This window comes from Melanotaenia boesemani, chromosome 8 (assembly GCF_017639745.1).
Source record: "Melanotaenia boesemani isolate fMelBoe1 chromosome 8, fMelBoe1.pri, whole genome shotgun sequence".
NCBI classification, from domain to species: Eukaryota; Metazoa; Chordata; class Actinopteri; order Atheriniformes; family Melanotaeniidae; genus Melanotaenia; species Melanotaenia boesemani.
The window spans coordinates 15,053,199-15,066,288 of NC_055689.1; the positions used below are offsets into that span (position 1 = coordinate 15,053,199).

The 13,090-nt window shown below is 37.7% G+C and overlaps 1 protein-coding gene across 2 annotated transcripts in view; it reads left to right on the top strand.

Annotated features, from left to right (window-relative positions):
• Window positions 1-4,155: 4,155 nt before the first annotated feature.
• LOC121644826 (protein unc-13 homolog A-like) overlaps window positions 4,156-13,090 on the top strand; it is a 32,885-nt gene continuing 23,950 nt past the window's right edge. For both annotated transcript variants that reach the window (XM_041993054.1, XM_041993055.1), the window contains exons 1-4: window positions 4,156-4,591; window positions 8,817-8,846; window positions 9,069-9,168; window positions 12,929-13,046. In XM_041993054.1, the coding sequence (XP_041848988.1) occupies window positions 4,570-4,591; window positions 8,817-8,846; window positions 9,069-9,168; window positions 12,929-13,046 (270 nt within the window). In that variant the 5' untranslated portion in view covers window positions 4,156-4,569. The remainder of the gene's footprint in view (window positions 4,592-8,816; window positions 8,847-9,068; window positions 9,169-12,928; window positions 13,047-13,090) is intronic.

Here is a 13,090-nt window from a genome sequence, read left to right on the forward strand (position 1 = left end):
TAGAAAATAAGATAATATCATATAATTCCACTTATGGGGTTTTTCATTATATTAAACCCAATGGCAGTTCTAGATCATCTCTAGAGGGGGTACCAGGGTGGGGGGGACTGCTTTTTTGTAGAGGCATATTCATGAGAAAATAACAAAGACAGCCTTCAAGGATTTAAAAATTTACTGTATAATGAAGGCAATATCATAACAGCAGTTCAATTACAGTTATCTTTGGCTGGATAGAAAAACTAGAGGTAGCCTTCTTCCAGTTCTTGTATCCAGATGGTGCATCATCAGTGTCTGGGGTTTTAGGGAGTCTAAAATATCTGCAAGCATAATATTTATGCAGTCCAGTAGTTTTTAGTATTCAAGGCAGTTGTGAACTTAAAACCATGCTGCCTTAAAACCTCTACTGGCTGCACTGGTAGGTTCTCCCTGGTCTAGCTGTCATCTGAAGGAAATGTTGATCAGGAAAAAAAATAAATAAATAAAGAGAAAAATAAACTCTATTTAAGTTAGTTTTTGATGGATTCACTATGACAAAGCACCTATATGCTAGTGGGGGGCAGATTTACCCAAATATTGGGTAAATTAATATCAGTATTGGGTCAATATCAATATCAACGTTGGTATCCATATTGATCAAAACTTGTGTTATAACTTTAATGTAAGGCTTAAAAACAGTCAGGAGCTTCATAAATAAGGAGACTAAAGTATTTTTTGGTGGCTTCAGTTCAAGTCACCTACATGCCCAAAATCCACTTCTCTCTCTGAAACAATGCTAAATTCAGATTTTTATGGTGTGAGTAAAAACATTGTTGTTCGTGCATTAATGTGTTAAAATCCATAATGCATTAATTTCACAAATTAATCTCTTTGCATTAACACACAAACTTTGATGGCCATATTAAAATGCCACACCTTGTAGTATCACACATCCTTACTTGGCAACACTGTTACATATATCTATAAACTACAGTTAATCACACAGAAGTATAGTGTACTGTATAAAAACCAGAATTCAGGATGGTATGTTGGTGCAATAGTGCATGTGACGTGGCATGACATATCTGTAAAAGTACATTCATGACTCAAAATTAACTTTTTCCAGAAAGCCGCATTCTGCATGTATTACAAATATATTTTCAAGAACATTAAATTTCTCATTTCAAACATGCTGTACATATGTATTATTTTCAGTTTAATATCTAGCTACAAATTTACCTTATATACCTTATAGGCATTTTTCCCAAGTCACTAAAGATAGCTGCTATTAAGCCACTCCTAAAGAAAAGAACCCTAGATGCCTCTATAATGAACAACTATAGACCTGTCTCTAACCTTTCTTTTATTTCCAATATTACTGAGAAAGTTGTATTTCATCAGCTTAATGACTTTTTAAATTAAAGTGGAAATCTTGATAAATTTCAGTCCGGCTTCCGACCTCATCATAGCACTGAAACAGCTCTGGTCAAAGTGTTAAATGACATTAGGTTGAATACTGATTCTGGTCAAGTATCAGTCCTGGTTCGGTTGGATCTCAGTGCTGCATTTGATACTGTAGATCACAGAATCTTGTTACACAGGCTGAAAAACTGGGTTGGACTTTCTGGAGCGGTCCTTAACTGGTTCAGGTCCTACTTAGAAGGCCGGAGTTATTTTGTTACGATCAGGAACTATGAATCCGAGCGAGTGGCCATGACTTGTGGAGTCCCCCAGGGGTCAGTCCTTGGACCTCTTCTGTTCAACTTGTTTATGCTCCCTTTGGGTCAAATATTAAAGAACTATAGCAGTAATTATCAAAGTTATGCAGATGATACACAACTTTATGTGTCTCTGTCACCAGATGACTGCAGGCCAATAGACTTATTGTGTCAATGTCTGGAGCAAATAAACACCTGGATGAGGGAGGATTTTCTACAATTAAATGAAGACAAAACTGAGATTATTCTGTTCGGTAGCAAAGAGAAGAGGGTCAGCATCAGTAAACACCTGGAGACTCGGGCTCTTAAAATCACTGACCAAGTTCGTAACACCAGTTTTGAAATCTTTACACTGACTTCCAGTCAGTCACAGAATAGATTTGAAAACCTTTCTGATTGTTTACAAATCCCAGAATGGTTTAGGCCCAGAATACATCTGTGATATGTTCAGAGAATATAAACCTAGCAGAGCTCTTAGATCCAAAGACTCAGGTCAACTAGTCCAAACCAGAATCCAGACTAAACATGGAAGAGCAGCATTTAGCTGTTATGCTGCAAACAAGTGGAACAAACTGCCAGTGGAGATTAAATTTTCACCAAATGTAGACATTTTTAAATCCAGGTTAAAAACATTTCTTTTCTCATGCTCCTATGCATGAAATCGGCATGTTAACTTTTTAACTTATTTTGCTTTTAATCATTTTAATGTAATTTATTATTTTATTGTGATTATGTGTTGATGCCTTTTACTATTTCTCAATATCTGTAATGTCATTGTTTTATGTAAAGCACTTTGAGTTGTCCTGTACATGAAATGTGCTATACAAATAAACTGCCTTGCCTTGCCTATGCAAATCACTGCTTTGTGTTTTTATTTACATTTTAAACGTGTCAGCTTTTTTCCTTTCAATTTGTAATATATGTTGGGGTTTATATCTATACTAGTAACAGCAAGTGTTTATCCTAAACCACTAAATGTATTTAATGTCAACATCTCCTATTGTGTTAAATCTTCCCTGTTTTTTTAGTCTTTGTCTTATCTCCAATGCACCATCTCCCTTTCTTGTCATACTTTGATAGACTCAGTTCTTGAGGGATGCATGTTTGATAGCTCTGATTCCTCAGAGCTCAGTTTTTGTTTTGCCTCAGTATCAAATTCCATGTTTTTTCTTCTTCTTCTTCTTCTTCTTCTTTCTGTGTGAAGTTAACATGTTCTTTCATTGCATGTGTGGGTTTTCTCTGGGTACTCCTGCTGCTTCCTGGATGGATGGATGGATATTTTTTGTCTGTTTGGCTTGATTGCCACATTATTAGGCCTCCCACTTATTCCAGTAAAAAAAGTTAATATGTTATGTGAGAATATTATCAATTCACACTTTAGCTCCACCTCTAATCCCACTTCTGGTGGACCTCCTTATATCTGGTTCTCCCACACAGTAGGTATGTTTTGATCTCTTGACTCCACCCTCTCTATGCTAACCTCATTCATCCATCCCTCATCCCTCCATCCTCCATTTGTTCTCCTCCCTCTCTTGTCTGTCCACCCATCCATCCCTCATTTCTTCATTCATCCATCCTAACTGCCCCACCCTTTCTCCCTTCTCTCACTCATTAATTCTTCCATTCACCCTCATCCCCATTCACCCATCTATCCCGTCTTCATCCATTCACCTTCTTCCTCCTCCCTCATCCATTCATTCCACCACTCCTTCTTTCCATCTACCATTAATTCATCCCATCTTCCCTTCCTCAACCTCATTTATCCCTTCTTCCAGCCATCATCCGTCCTTTCGTCCTCCCTCCCTCTGGTTCATTCATTATTCAGCTGGACATCCTCTCTCCATCCCTCCACCAACATTTTCATTTTTGAGATGGGAATCCTCCCACTGAGGTCTCCTCCTTCCAGCCTTAAAACACAACATCCCAGATGAACCAGTTAGAGAGCCTTTAAATAACTTCATCCATAGCTTTCATTAAACTGTTGAGGTTTGGTCCTTGTTAGTAAAGCAATATAGTAAACTGTTTTCTTTTTTTTTTTAAGCTTTTTTTTTATTTATTTAATTATGTCAATTCATCTTCCCTCAATTTAAGAAAAAGATAGTAATCTAAAGATTCACGACTTTAATAATGTTAGGCAATAAATGACGATTCAGGCCGTTCCAAGTCCAAGCTTGATTGAAATGTATTCCTAGAATACGATCAGATGAGGAGTAATATGTAATATAAAAATGATTTTACAGTTGAATATTTAACAAAAAAACATTTTACAAAAAAAGCAAAAAACAAAACAAAGCCAAAGAACTATTAACACAGCTTGATCTTTGATCAATAAGAACTAAATTGCTTAAAACAATGAATGAAATTCCTTTTCGCCATATTGTTCATTGAGTACACAGGACGATGTTAATTCACTCCCCATCCCGCCTCAGTTTCCTCCTTGCAGGCCACCTCAAAGCACGAGTCCCCGTCTCTCCCGTTGCCTGCTTCTCATCAACTGCTACTCATCAACCGTGACGTCAAAGCGGCGCGGCACGGGGGAGTAGTCCTCGCGCGGAGCCTGCTGGATGGTGCTGAAACAAGATGGCTGTGCGCGCAGGAGGAGTAGCGGTGGAGAGCTGAGGCAATGCAGAGGAGGAAGCAGAGGGGGGGCGAGGAATCCACTCCTGTCTGTCCTGTCCTGTCTAAAGAGAACCAGCCCCACAGAGCAAGAGACAAGTGACTCTGAGATGCTGCGGTTTTATTTCCCGTTACTGTTTTAAGGGTAACGTTTTTTTGTCTGTGAGTTTTCGTGGCAGAGACCAACCAAAGGACTGACCAAACAAACCAGGGAACACTAAGTAAAGGACAGCCGGGGACGCTCACGCCGCTTTTAGAGATGTCCCTGCTGTGTGTAGGAGGTAAGGAAAGAAAGAGTCTGTGAAACCTCCTTGTATTTGATAGCAAGTATTACTTGCTGGTGGTGTAACTGGACCAGATGTCTGACTGAGCCTGCGGGCTGTCAGCTCCGTGGAAAAGTGTGCAGCCGAGCAGCAGCGGAAGATTTGTGCTGAATAGTCATTTAACACAGCAGCTCATACGGAGACAGCTACAGATACAGATAGTGGCACTGAGACACTTTTAACAGGATTATTTCTTTTATGATATGCTTGTTTAATTAACTGTCAAACCTAAAGTAAAGATGTCCTAACATGACATCAAAAGAGAGGGAAATTTCTGAGCTATGTCGTGACTGGTAGTAACAGCAAATATTAAAGGGCTGTTTGAGTTTCTAAAAATGTGTGTTTTTTGAGGGGGACGGGGGTGTTTTATCTTCTGGTTTATCCTGTTGCGACTGCTTGGAGTATATGTGTGTGTCATCCACTCTAATCATTCATGCGTGGGCAAGAGGAGGAGGACGAGGAAAAGCCCCTGCCGCTACCTCTGCCGCTGCCGCACCGCGCGCCGCTCCCCTTTGACGCTTCTGCTATACCGAGGGAATACTGACAGCCGGCTGGAGGTGCGCGTCACTCCTCCGCGTTTTCCCCAAAGCGATGCGTCACCTCCTCCCACTAGACTGCCTAAAAGCACCTGATGCTGATGCTGTTGCCTCTTAGTGAGATGAATAAGCATCTGCTGTTATTTCACATAAAGGAACACCACAGCTTCCCGTTCAGGGCGAGGTGAAAGGAGGAATAACTGAGGGCTCTCACGTGTATTTCAAGGAGTGTGTGTTTGGTAGTATGTTGTTGGACTTATGGGAGGCTGAATCAGCAAAAGTGTCAAAATTATGAAAATTTTATGTACAATCAAATTGGAATAACTACTTATTTCAGCTATTTTTAGCAAAGCAAGTCCATTCAAAGCCAAAAACTGGGTGTCACTAACCTTATAATGACTATAGGAAATGTGGATTATACATTCTGCACATATGTGACAACATATACATGTTAGAAAAATTGTAAAACATGTCAGTTAAAATTGATAGATAGATAGACAGATAGATAGATAGATAGATAGATAGATAGATAGATAGATAGATAGATAGATAGATAGATAGATAGATAGATAATATACTTTATCGTTGTGAAATTATTTTTTTCAGCACAGCAACCAAAGACAGTAACACAAATAAAATCATCTCATATATGGAAGACTTATTGTACAGAGTTTTTGTCAGTGGTATGAATGACTTTTTAAATTTTCTTTATGACTGCAGAGTAATAGAGAAAGAGGGCAAATAGTTTAATCTTTAAATCTGTCTAAAGACAAAGACATGAAAGTGAGCTTTACAGAACTGAGATCGGAAATATTTTTCTCATGGAAACACCAGTAGGCCCTCTCTTAGGACAGACATTTTGACCTATCATTGTACAGAATGATCAGGTAGAATAATGATAAAGCGACCCACTAAGCTATCAAGCAACTTGCATATGTGGGATCTTCCCCAGTGGAATGTACTTCCTTGCTTTCCAATGGCAAGGAAATTGCTTTGAAAAAGAAATGCTTGCATTATTGTAATTACCCTGCAGCTTAAAGAAATGTCCTCAAACTGCTTCCAGATATGACAGAGTGGGGTAGATAAAGCCACCAAATATGTGTTATTTTTGCTTTTAGAGTTCAGTTAACACACCTTTAACTAAGCAAAAAGGGCTGGTATATTTGTGCATGCATGCAGCATTTGAGCTTACATCATTTTAGGTGCAATAATGGCAATGTAAGCACAAAAGGAAAATGTAGGTTTTTTTCAAGTCAACAAACACACTAAGTTCATTTTAGATGCGACTCCAGCTCATCCCCTCCCAGCCAGGCCCATCCACTGACTGTCCCTGCTCTGAGACAGTCCCGGGTGTCATTAAGACCCTGAAAGTCATTCATTCATAAACACTGGCTGCAGCTGTTGGTGCTGTAGACTACAAGACTTGGCAGAGAGCCCTCTTTCTGTTCCGGTTACATCATTCATGCTTACCTGACTGGAGCTATTTCTGGCCTCCACAGTACTTTGTGCCTCGTGAAAAGGCAGCATTTCTTTGGTGCATCTGCTGACGAAGTAGAATTTGGTATCTTTTTTTTCATGCAGATATCCTCTTAAGTCTGGTTTTCTTATTGTTTTGGACAACAGCAGATAACTATGTGTGTAATCCTTTAGACTAAGGTACCGTCTTTCCTGAATCCTACATTTTGTCACTGAGTGGCTGAAGTCAGCTTACCCTCTACCGAGTATATATTCCCTGACAAATGAAATTGAAGGGTCTGCTTGATTCTCTGTCAACTCTGTTTTCTTGGCAACCTACTTAGCTCCCATAAGTCAGAGTCTGCTGTGTGAGAGGCAGTTCCTGAATGAAGTTGCTGCCCAGAATTTACTATTTGGTCTCTTAGATTAGCCCCTGTATGCTCTGATTAATGAAATCCAGACACATTTTGATTTGTAACACCCTGTCAAATCAATTAATCAGATGGTGATGCATAGCTTTGACCTCGTTTTCTATACCCAGGCTTCTCACCCATAACCTATATTTCAGCCACCTGATCTGATGTTAGAGCCCCTTACAGGTTTATGAGCTACAGGAACATATTGTACACGCATAGTAAGTGTGTGTTTTATTTTCTGCTTACATGCATGCATTTGGGGGGAGCTGTTGTTAGCAGGTGCTTTTTGTGTTTCTTATCATAATTCACCCTGTCAGAGAGATTTATGATTGTGTGCTAACGTTAAGCTTAAGTTTTCTGCCACTGAAAATCCAATTTCTTTTTTATTGATTCTCCTCACATGCTGTTATAATTCTCTGTTTTAGTGTACATCTACACTAAGATCTGATCTGAAGTGATGTAAACTGCTGTAACAGTGGAAACAACTAGATTTCTTTCTTCTTTCTGATTTGTTTTGAAACAAAAACCGAGGTGAAATTCGAAAGGAGCTCAATAAAGATGCTTATTTAAAGCATACATGTCTTTTTGATTTGCACTTATGCATTCTTCCTCAAGGTTGTTGAGGCTGAGTGGAAGCAGCCATTAATATTTTCATGCTTGGGAGGGAACCACTGCATTTCAGCATGTGTGTGTGCATATCTGCTCGGTGATGTAACAGCATGGCAGCAGCTGCAGGTGTAGCTTGAGTTTTGTATGTGTTGCATAAAAAAATATTCAAACATTTAGATAGGGAACATAAACGTGTCTTGCTGATTCAGGAAAATTGTGCTTTTCATTTCATTGTAGTTACTACAGTAACTTGACTTCTTGTGGAAGGTCTGTAGATGAAAATTGAGATAAGCCACAAACTGATCCTGTTATTGCATCTCTAAAGAGGTGAGAATAAGGTGCAGGCTTGGTTATGTAACATGCTGAACTTGGGTTTGTTTTTTATTATGTAAACGTGTGTGTGATGTGTACACATCTGCAGTGTGGTGGAGAGTAGTGGGTAGAGAAGCATTAAAAATGTATGTGCGAGTTACGTCAAAGCTGGTAAAACAGTGCTGCAGAGAGAGTCTGGACTTCAAATGCATGCTGAATAATCCACAGACAGAGATAGGAATTTTCCCAAGAAGGATCTTCCCAAATATATCCTGTATAAGCCAACTCAATAACAAATGCCAAATAATTAAGTTCCCTGTAATTAATGAGTGTTTATATGATTTTGATGTTTTTCATATAGGCATGCAGTGTGGAATGTCCATGTTTTAAATGCACTATTATGTTCTTCTAATAATAATAATAATAAATTTTATTTCTTGGCGCCTTTCAAACACCCAAGGTCACCGTACACAAAAGTAAAAATAAATAAAAAGACAATAAAAATATAATATTCTGTGTTGCCTCCAAACAATGGGCCCAATTGCATGGACCTAAAGGCAAATAAAGTAGTTTTTTAGCCTAAAAAAACATATTTACAACCTTTGCCTTTATATTTATAGAGGCAAAGGTTTATATTTATATTTTTTAAAAGTTTTAGCGTAGGTACAGTATTGTTTTTACTGTAATATTCCTTAGTTTGAAGATGCATTTATCTTATTAAAATTGATTTAGTTGTTTTAAGGTGCCACAGGCATCTTCTAGTCTTCCTCTCTGGGTGTAAAAACAGAGCACATATAAACCTGAAAACAGATGGTGTTCCTGTGTGTCACCATGTCCCTGTCTGTGTTTCCACAGTGAAGAAAGCCAAACTGGATGGACCCCAAGGTAAGACCTGGGAGCCTGGAAGGTAGAGGAGGTACACAAGGAAAGAGTTGCTGTTATGTGATGTAAATCCTTTAGCAGACTGAGGATACTAGAAAGGATGTAAATTAGTTATTGTGTAGATTTACAGGGTTTATATGTCACAGGAATTATGTCATTCCTTTCCAATGTTGAGAATTTTTGTTATACCACATCCTTCTCTCTCTATTCTTTTCTCCTTCACAGAAAAATTCAACACTTACGTGACTCTAAAGGTGCAAAATGTGAAGAGCACAACCATAGCTGTCCGGGGCAACTTGCCCAGCTGGGAGCAAGACTTCATGTTGTGAGTCCTTTAGCATTTCTGACAAAGCTCTTGCCTCACTCCCCCACTCCTTCCTCTGCATTCTCCTTTCATGTGCCCTTTTCACTCTCCACTTCAGTTGCTTGAATGTTTTGTTAATCTAGCTCTTGCTTTCTATCAGTTTTCCTCCCTCTCTTCCCCATTTTTTCACTTCTTCATCCCAAGTGCACTTTATCCGCGCATAGCTCTTCCTCTTTGCCTGCAACAACTATCTCATGCTCTTTTTCATCCACTCTCCCTCAACACTTCAGCCCTCTCATCCTCATTCTCAATCTTGGCTCCTTCCCAGTCCTTCCTCTTCTCTGTCACTTCCTCTAAACACAACTCCTTGATCTTCATCTACTTAGCTTCTCCTCCTCCTCCTCTCTCTGCTTCATACTTACCTTATCACCTTTCACATTCATTGTTTCCACTCCCTCTTCTTATTTCTGCTCTTGAGTGGATCCATTGCAGTTATTTTATCTATTTTTTCTTACTTTATTGTAGCTGATGTTTCCATAAATATTGAGTTATACCTTGTTGTAGTTGGTGAGATAACACAACATTTATTTTTTGGCTTACAGAGTGATTCAGTGATGACAGTCATGCAGCATATGGGCGATAAATGGTTGGAGTCATTTAGCATGTGGGATGCAGCAGGCAGGATTACTGCACAGTTCTGTGCATCTGTATGATGTTCGGAGGCGTTGAGCATTATACAGGGGTTGCATCAGTGTAGCTTTGTTATGTAATGTTTGGGCTGCAGAGAGCACCCCATGTCCTCCTGTTTTAAATGTCTCTACCCCCTCAGTTGCTGCCACGAATCAAACAGCCACTTTTCTTAAAATGAGTCACCACTGAGATGGGAAATCTATTCCCTCTATTTCTTAATTAAACTTCCCTCTTTCTCCCTCCAGGCATGCGATACAATCACTTCCTCCTCTGCCTTCATCGCATGCCTCATCTCTCTCCCCTTATTCACCCCCTCTTTCTTTTTCTTTCTTTCTTTCTTTCTTTCTTTCTTTCTTTCTTTCTTTCTTTCTTTCTTTCTTTCTTTCTTTCTTTTTCTATCTTTCTGTCTTTCTGTCTTTCTTTCTGTCTTTCTTTCTTTTTCTTTCTTTCTTTCTTTCTTTCTTTCTTTCTTTCTTTCTTTCTTTCTTTCTTTCTTTCTTTCTTTCTTTCTTTCTTTCTTTCTTTCTTTCTTTCTTTCTTTCTTTCTTTCTTTCTTTCTTTCTTTCTTTCTTTTATTTTTAAAATATTAGTCACAATTGTGATGTTTTGTCCTCTATATTAAAAATACCCACAGCAGTGTCATTCAAGTCGAGTTCAGCTGTCTGGGCTCAGCTCTCTAGATCAGAAGTTGTTGATCCCATGTCAGCTGTTTAGATGAAGCTGAACTGAAGTTAATGCAAACATTATCACGTTCCTTTACATGCCTTTCACCACATAACTATCTTCAAATTGTAAATCAAGCGCAAGTTAGCATTGATTTATGTTTTCTTTTCAAATTATACATTTTCTTTCATGTTTATGACATTGCTAAATCATCTAGGGATCTTCCTTTTCTTTTAAATTATTAAGAGTGGATTAAAATGTTTTAAGATATTTATTTTTCTAACTTCATTACTTGAGGTTAATTAAATTTAATGAGATCAGTGACTGGTTGTGGTTTACCATGCAACTTTATCTGATGTGTATATATATGTGTATATATCGTGTATAACCATTATTATTCTAGATTGAAAGCTCAGATCCTCAACATAACCAAAATACTGGGGAACAGGATCACTGCAAGGTCACTCTATTCCTTTAGTTATTGACTCATCATTTAGTTTACCAAATTTAGTTTATCAGGAGCCCTTTAATAAATACAAAACAGCTCTAGTTTTATTTGAGTTAAAGCTGAACAGGTAAGTGCCGTAAATCATTTCTAGGTCAATATATTTATGTTACATATAAAACATGACTTTGTAGGTTTTGGATGTTTGAAATAACTTAGTTTTCTTTCAAAACTGCACACATAAAACATTTGAATATTATCAAGCCCAATGCTGCTGAGTGCCTTGTTGTCACCCCCTCTTTTTTTTTCTTTCTTTCTTTCTTTCTTTCTTTCTTTCTTTCTGTCTTTCTGTCTTTCTTTCTTTCTTTCTTTCTGTTAGATTTTCAGGTTTTCTCCCTTTAGAGACGTTTATAACTACACAGCTTGCAAGCCATTGTCATGGGTTATGTGTGTGAGAGCTTTAGTGTGTTTAATATGAAAAGAAGATTCTCTACCAGTAAAATAATGTAAAAATAATCTATAACTTTGTTTATTATTTAATATCCAACTTAGGTAAAAGCACAGTGACATTAAAACCAAATTTACTCGAAAGTACAAATTTTGCAGAAATTATTTAATGTGGATGATACAGTTGCTCTTGTTGATTCTAAATTAATTTTAACAATTTTTTATTATACATCAAATCCTGCTGTTCGGACGTTCAAATGACTGGAGAATGAATCTGGGTAGCTGTAAGATGACTAATGGGTCAGCAATGGATGAATAAGTGGTAAAGATCTGTTATTTAAAAGGCACAGCTATGATAAAACAATCAATTACAGCAGGTGCTGTCACAATTAATCACAATTATTTGATAATGTAAAATCATGAGCTTGACTGTATAATTGTCTCCATATACCTTTTTAACTGTAAAAATGGTTGTATAAAGAATGTAAAATAAAGATGATTTCTATACAAGTTTGGCTGAAGTTCTAACCTAACCTGCTGGTTGAAACTTATAGTTTCTGACATGTTCACTGACACTCTGTAAAAGTCAGTGCAACAGTATTGGAATATTATGTTTTATCCCAGCTAAGCAGATTTATATAACATAACAGTTACATTACATACATACACCCAAATTTCCCTGAGGGCTCTCCGAAGGGATTAATAAAGTATTCTATTCTATTTAATATGTCACCCAGTCCAATATATGAACTACATTAATAGGTGTAAGCAATACAAACTGAAATATTTGTTCTTTTTTTAAATAATAATTATAGCCTGTGAAATCCAAATGTTATGTTAAATATGAAGACATTTTTAAGTCAACCCTTCTATACTCACATAATGAGGTCATGTTAACTAGTGTTAGCAAACTTAATATTTGATAACATCTGTTAGTCGTGTTCACATATCAGTGTTATGTTTCAAGTAACTGGAAATCATTGAAAAGGTCAAACAGAGTTCAGGGAGGGCTGCCAAATGGCTAGCAGCGGCCCTGGACAGACTACATATGGTTTTTTGTTGTAATCCACTTGCTCTGATTGTTAACAATGTGTTGCATTTTTAATGTGAGAGACTGTTTTCTCAGGTATGGTGTAAAGTCATCCGTCTAAACCTAAATGGTAACTAAATCTGTCAATCAAACGAACTGGATTATTCAACATTTCTGTCTGAAATGTGGTAGAGTGGACATATAAGGTACTCTTGCATTAAATGGAATAGTCAAGTAAAGTCATTTTAAATATTACTTGAGCCCACTACTTGATTTAATTCACTTATTTATTATTCATAACTGTGCATCAAGTACTTCAGACCAACTCATTGCTGTAGAAACTTGCATTATTTTTATCATCTCTTTTTGGTGCAACGTTACGAGATTTTACCTATTTTTGCTCATAGACATCTTAAACATGTGTAGCCCCAGATATCTCTGAATGTCTTTTTATCATGAAATCAGCCTCTTCTTTTTTATTTTTCCACCTCTCTGTGTCTTTGTAGTGAAATTAACCGCCTGGACCTGGGTCTGACGGTGGAGGTGTGGAACAAAGGCTTAATTTGGGACACTATGGTTGGTACTGTGTGGATTCCTCTCCACAGCATCCGACAGTCAAATGAGGTTTGCCACTAACCACCACTTGAGTAAAACACACAATAACTGAA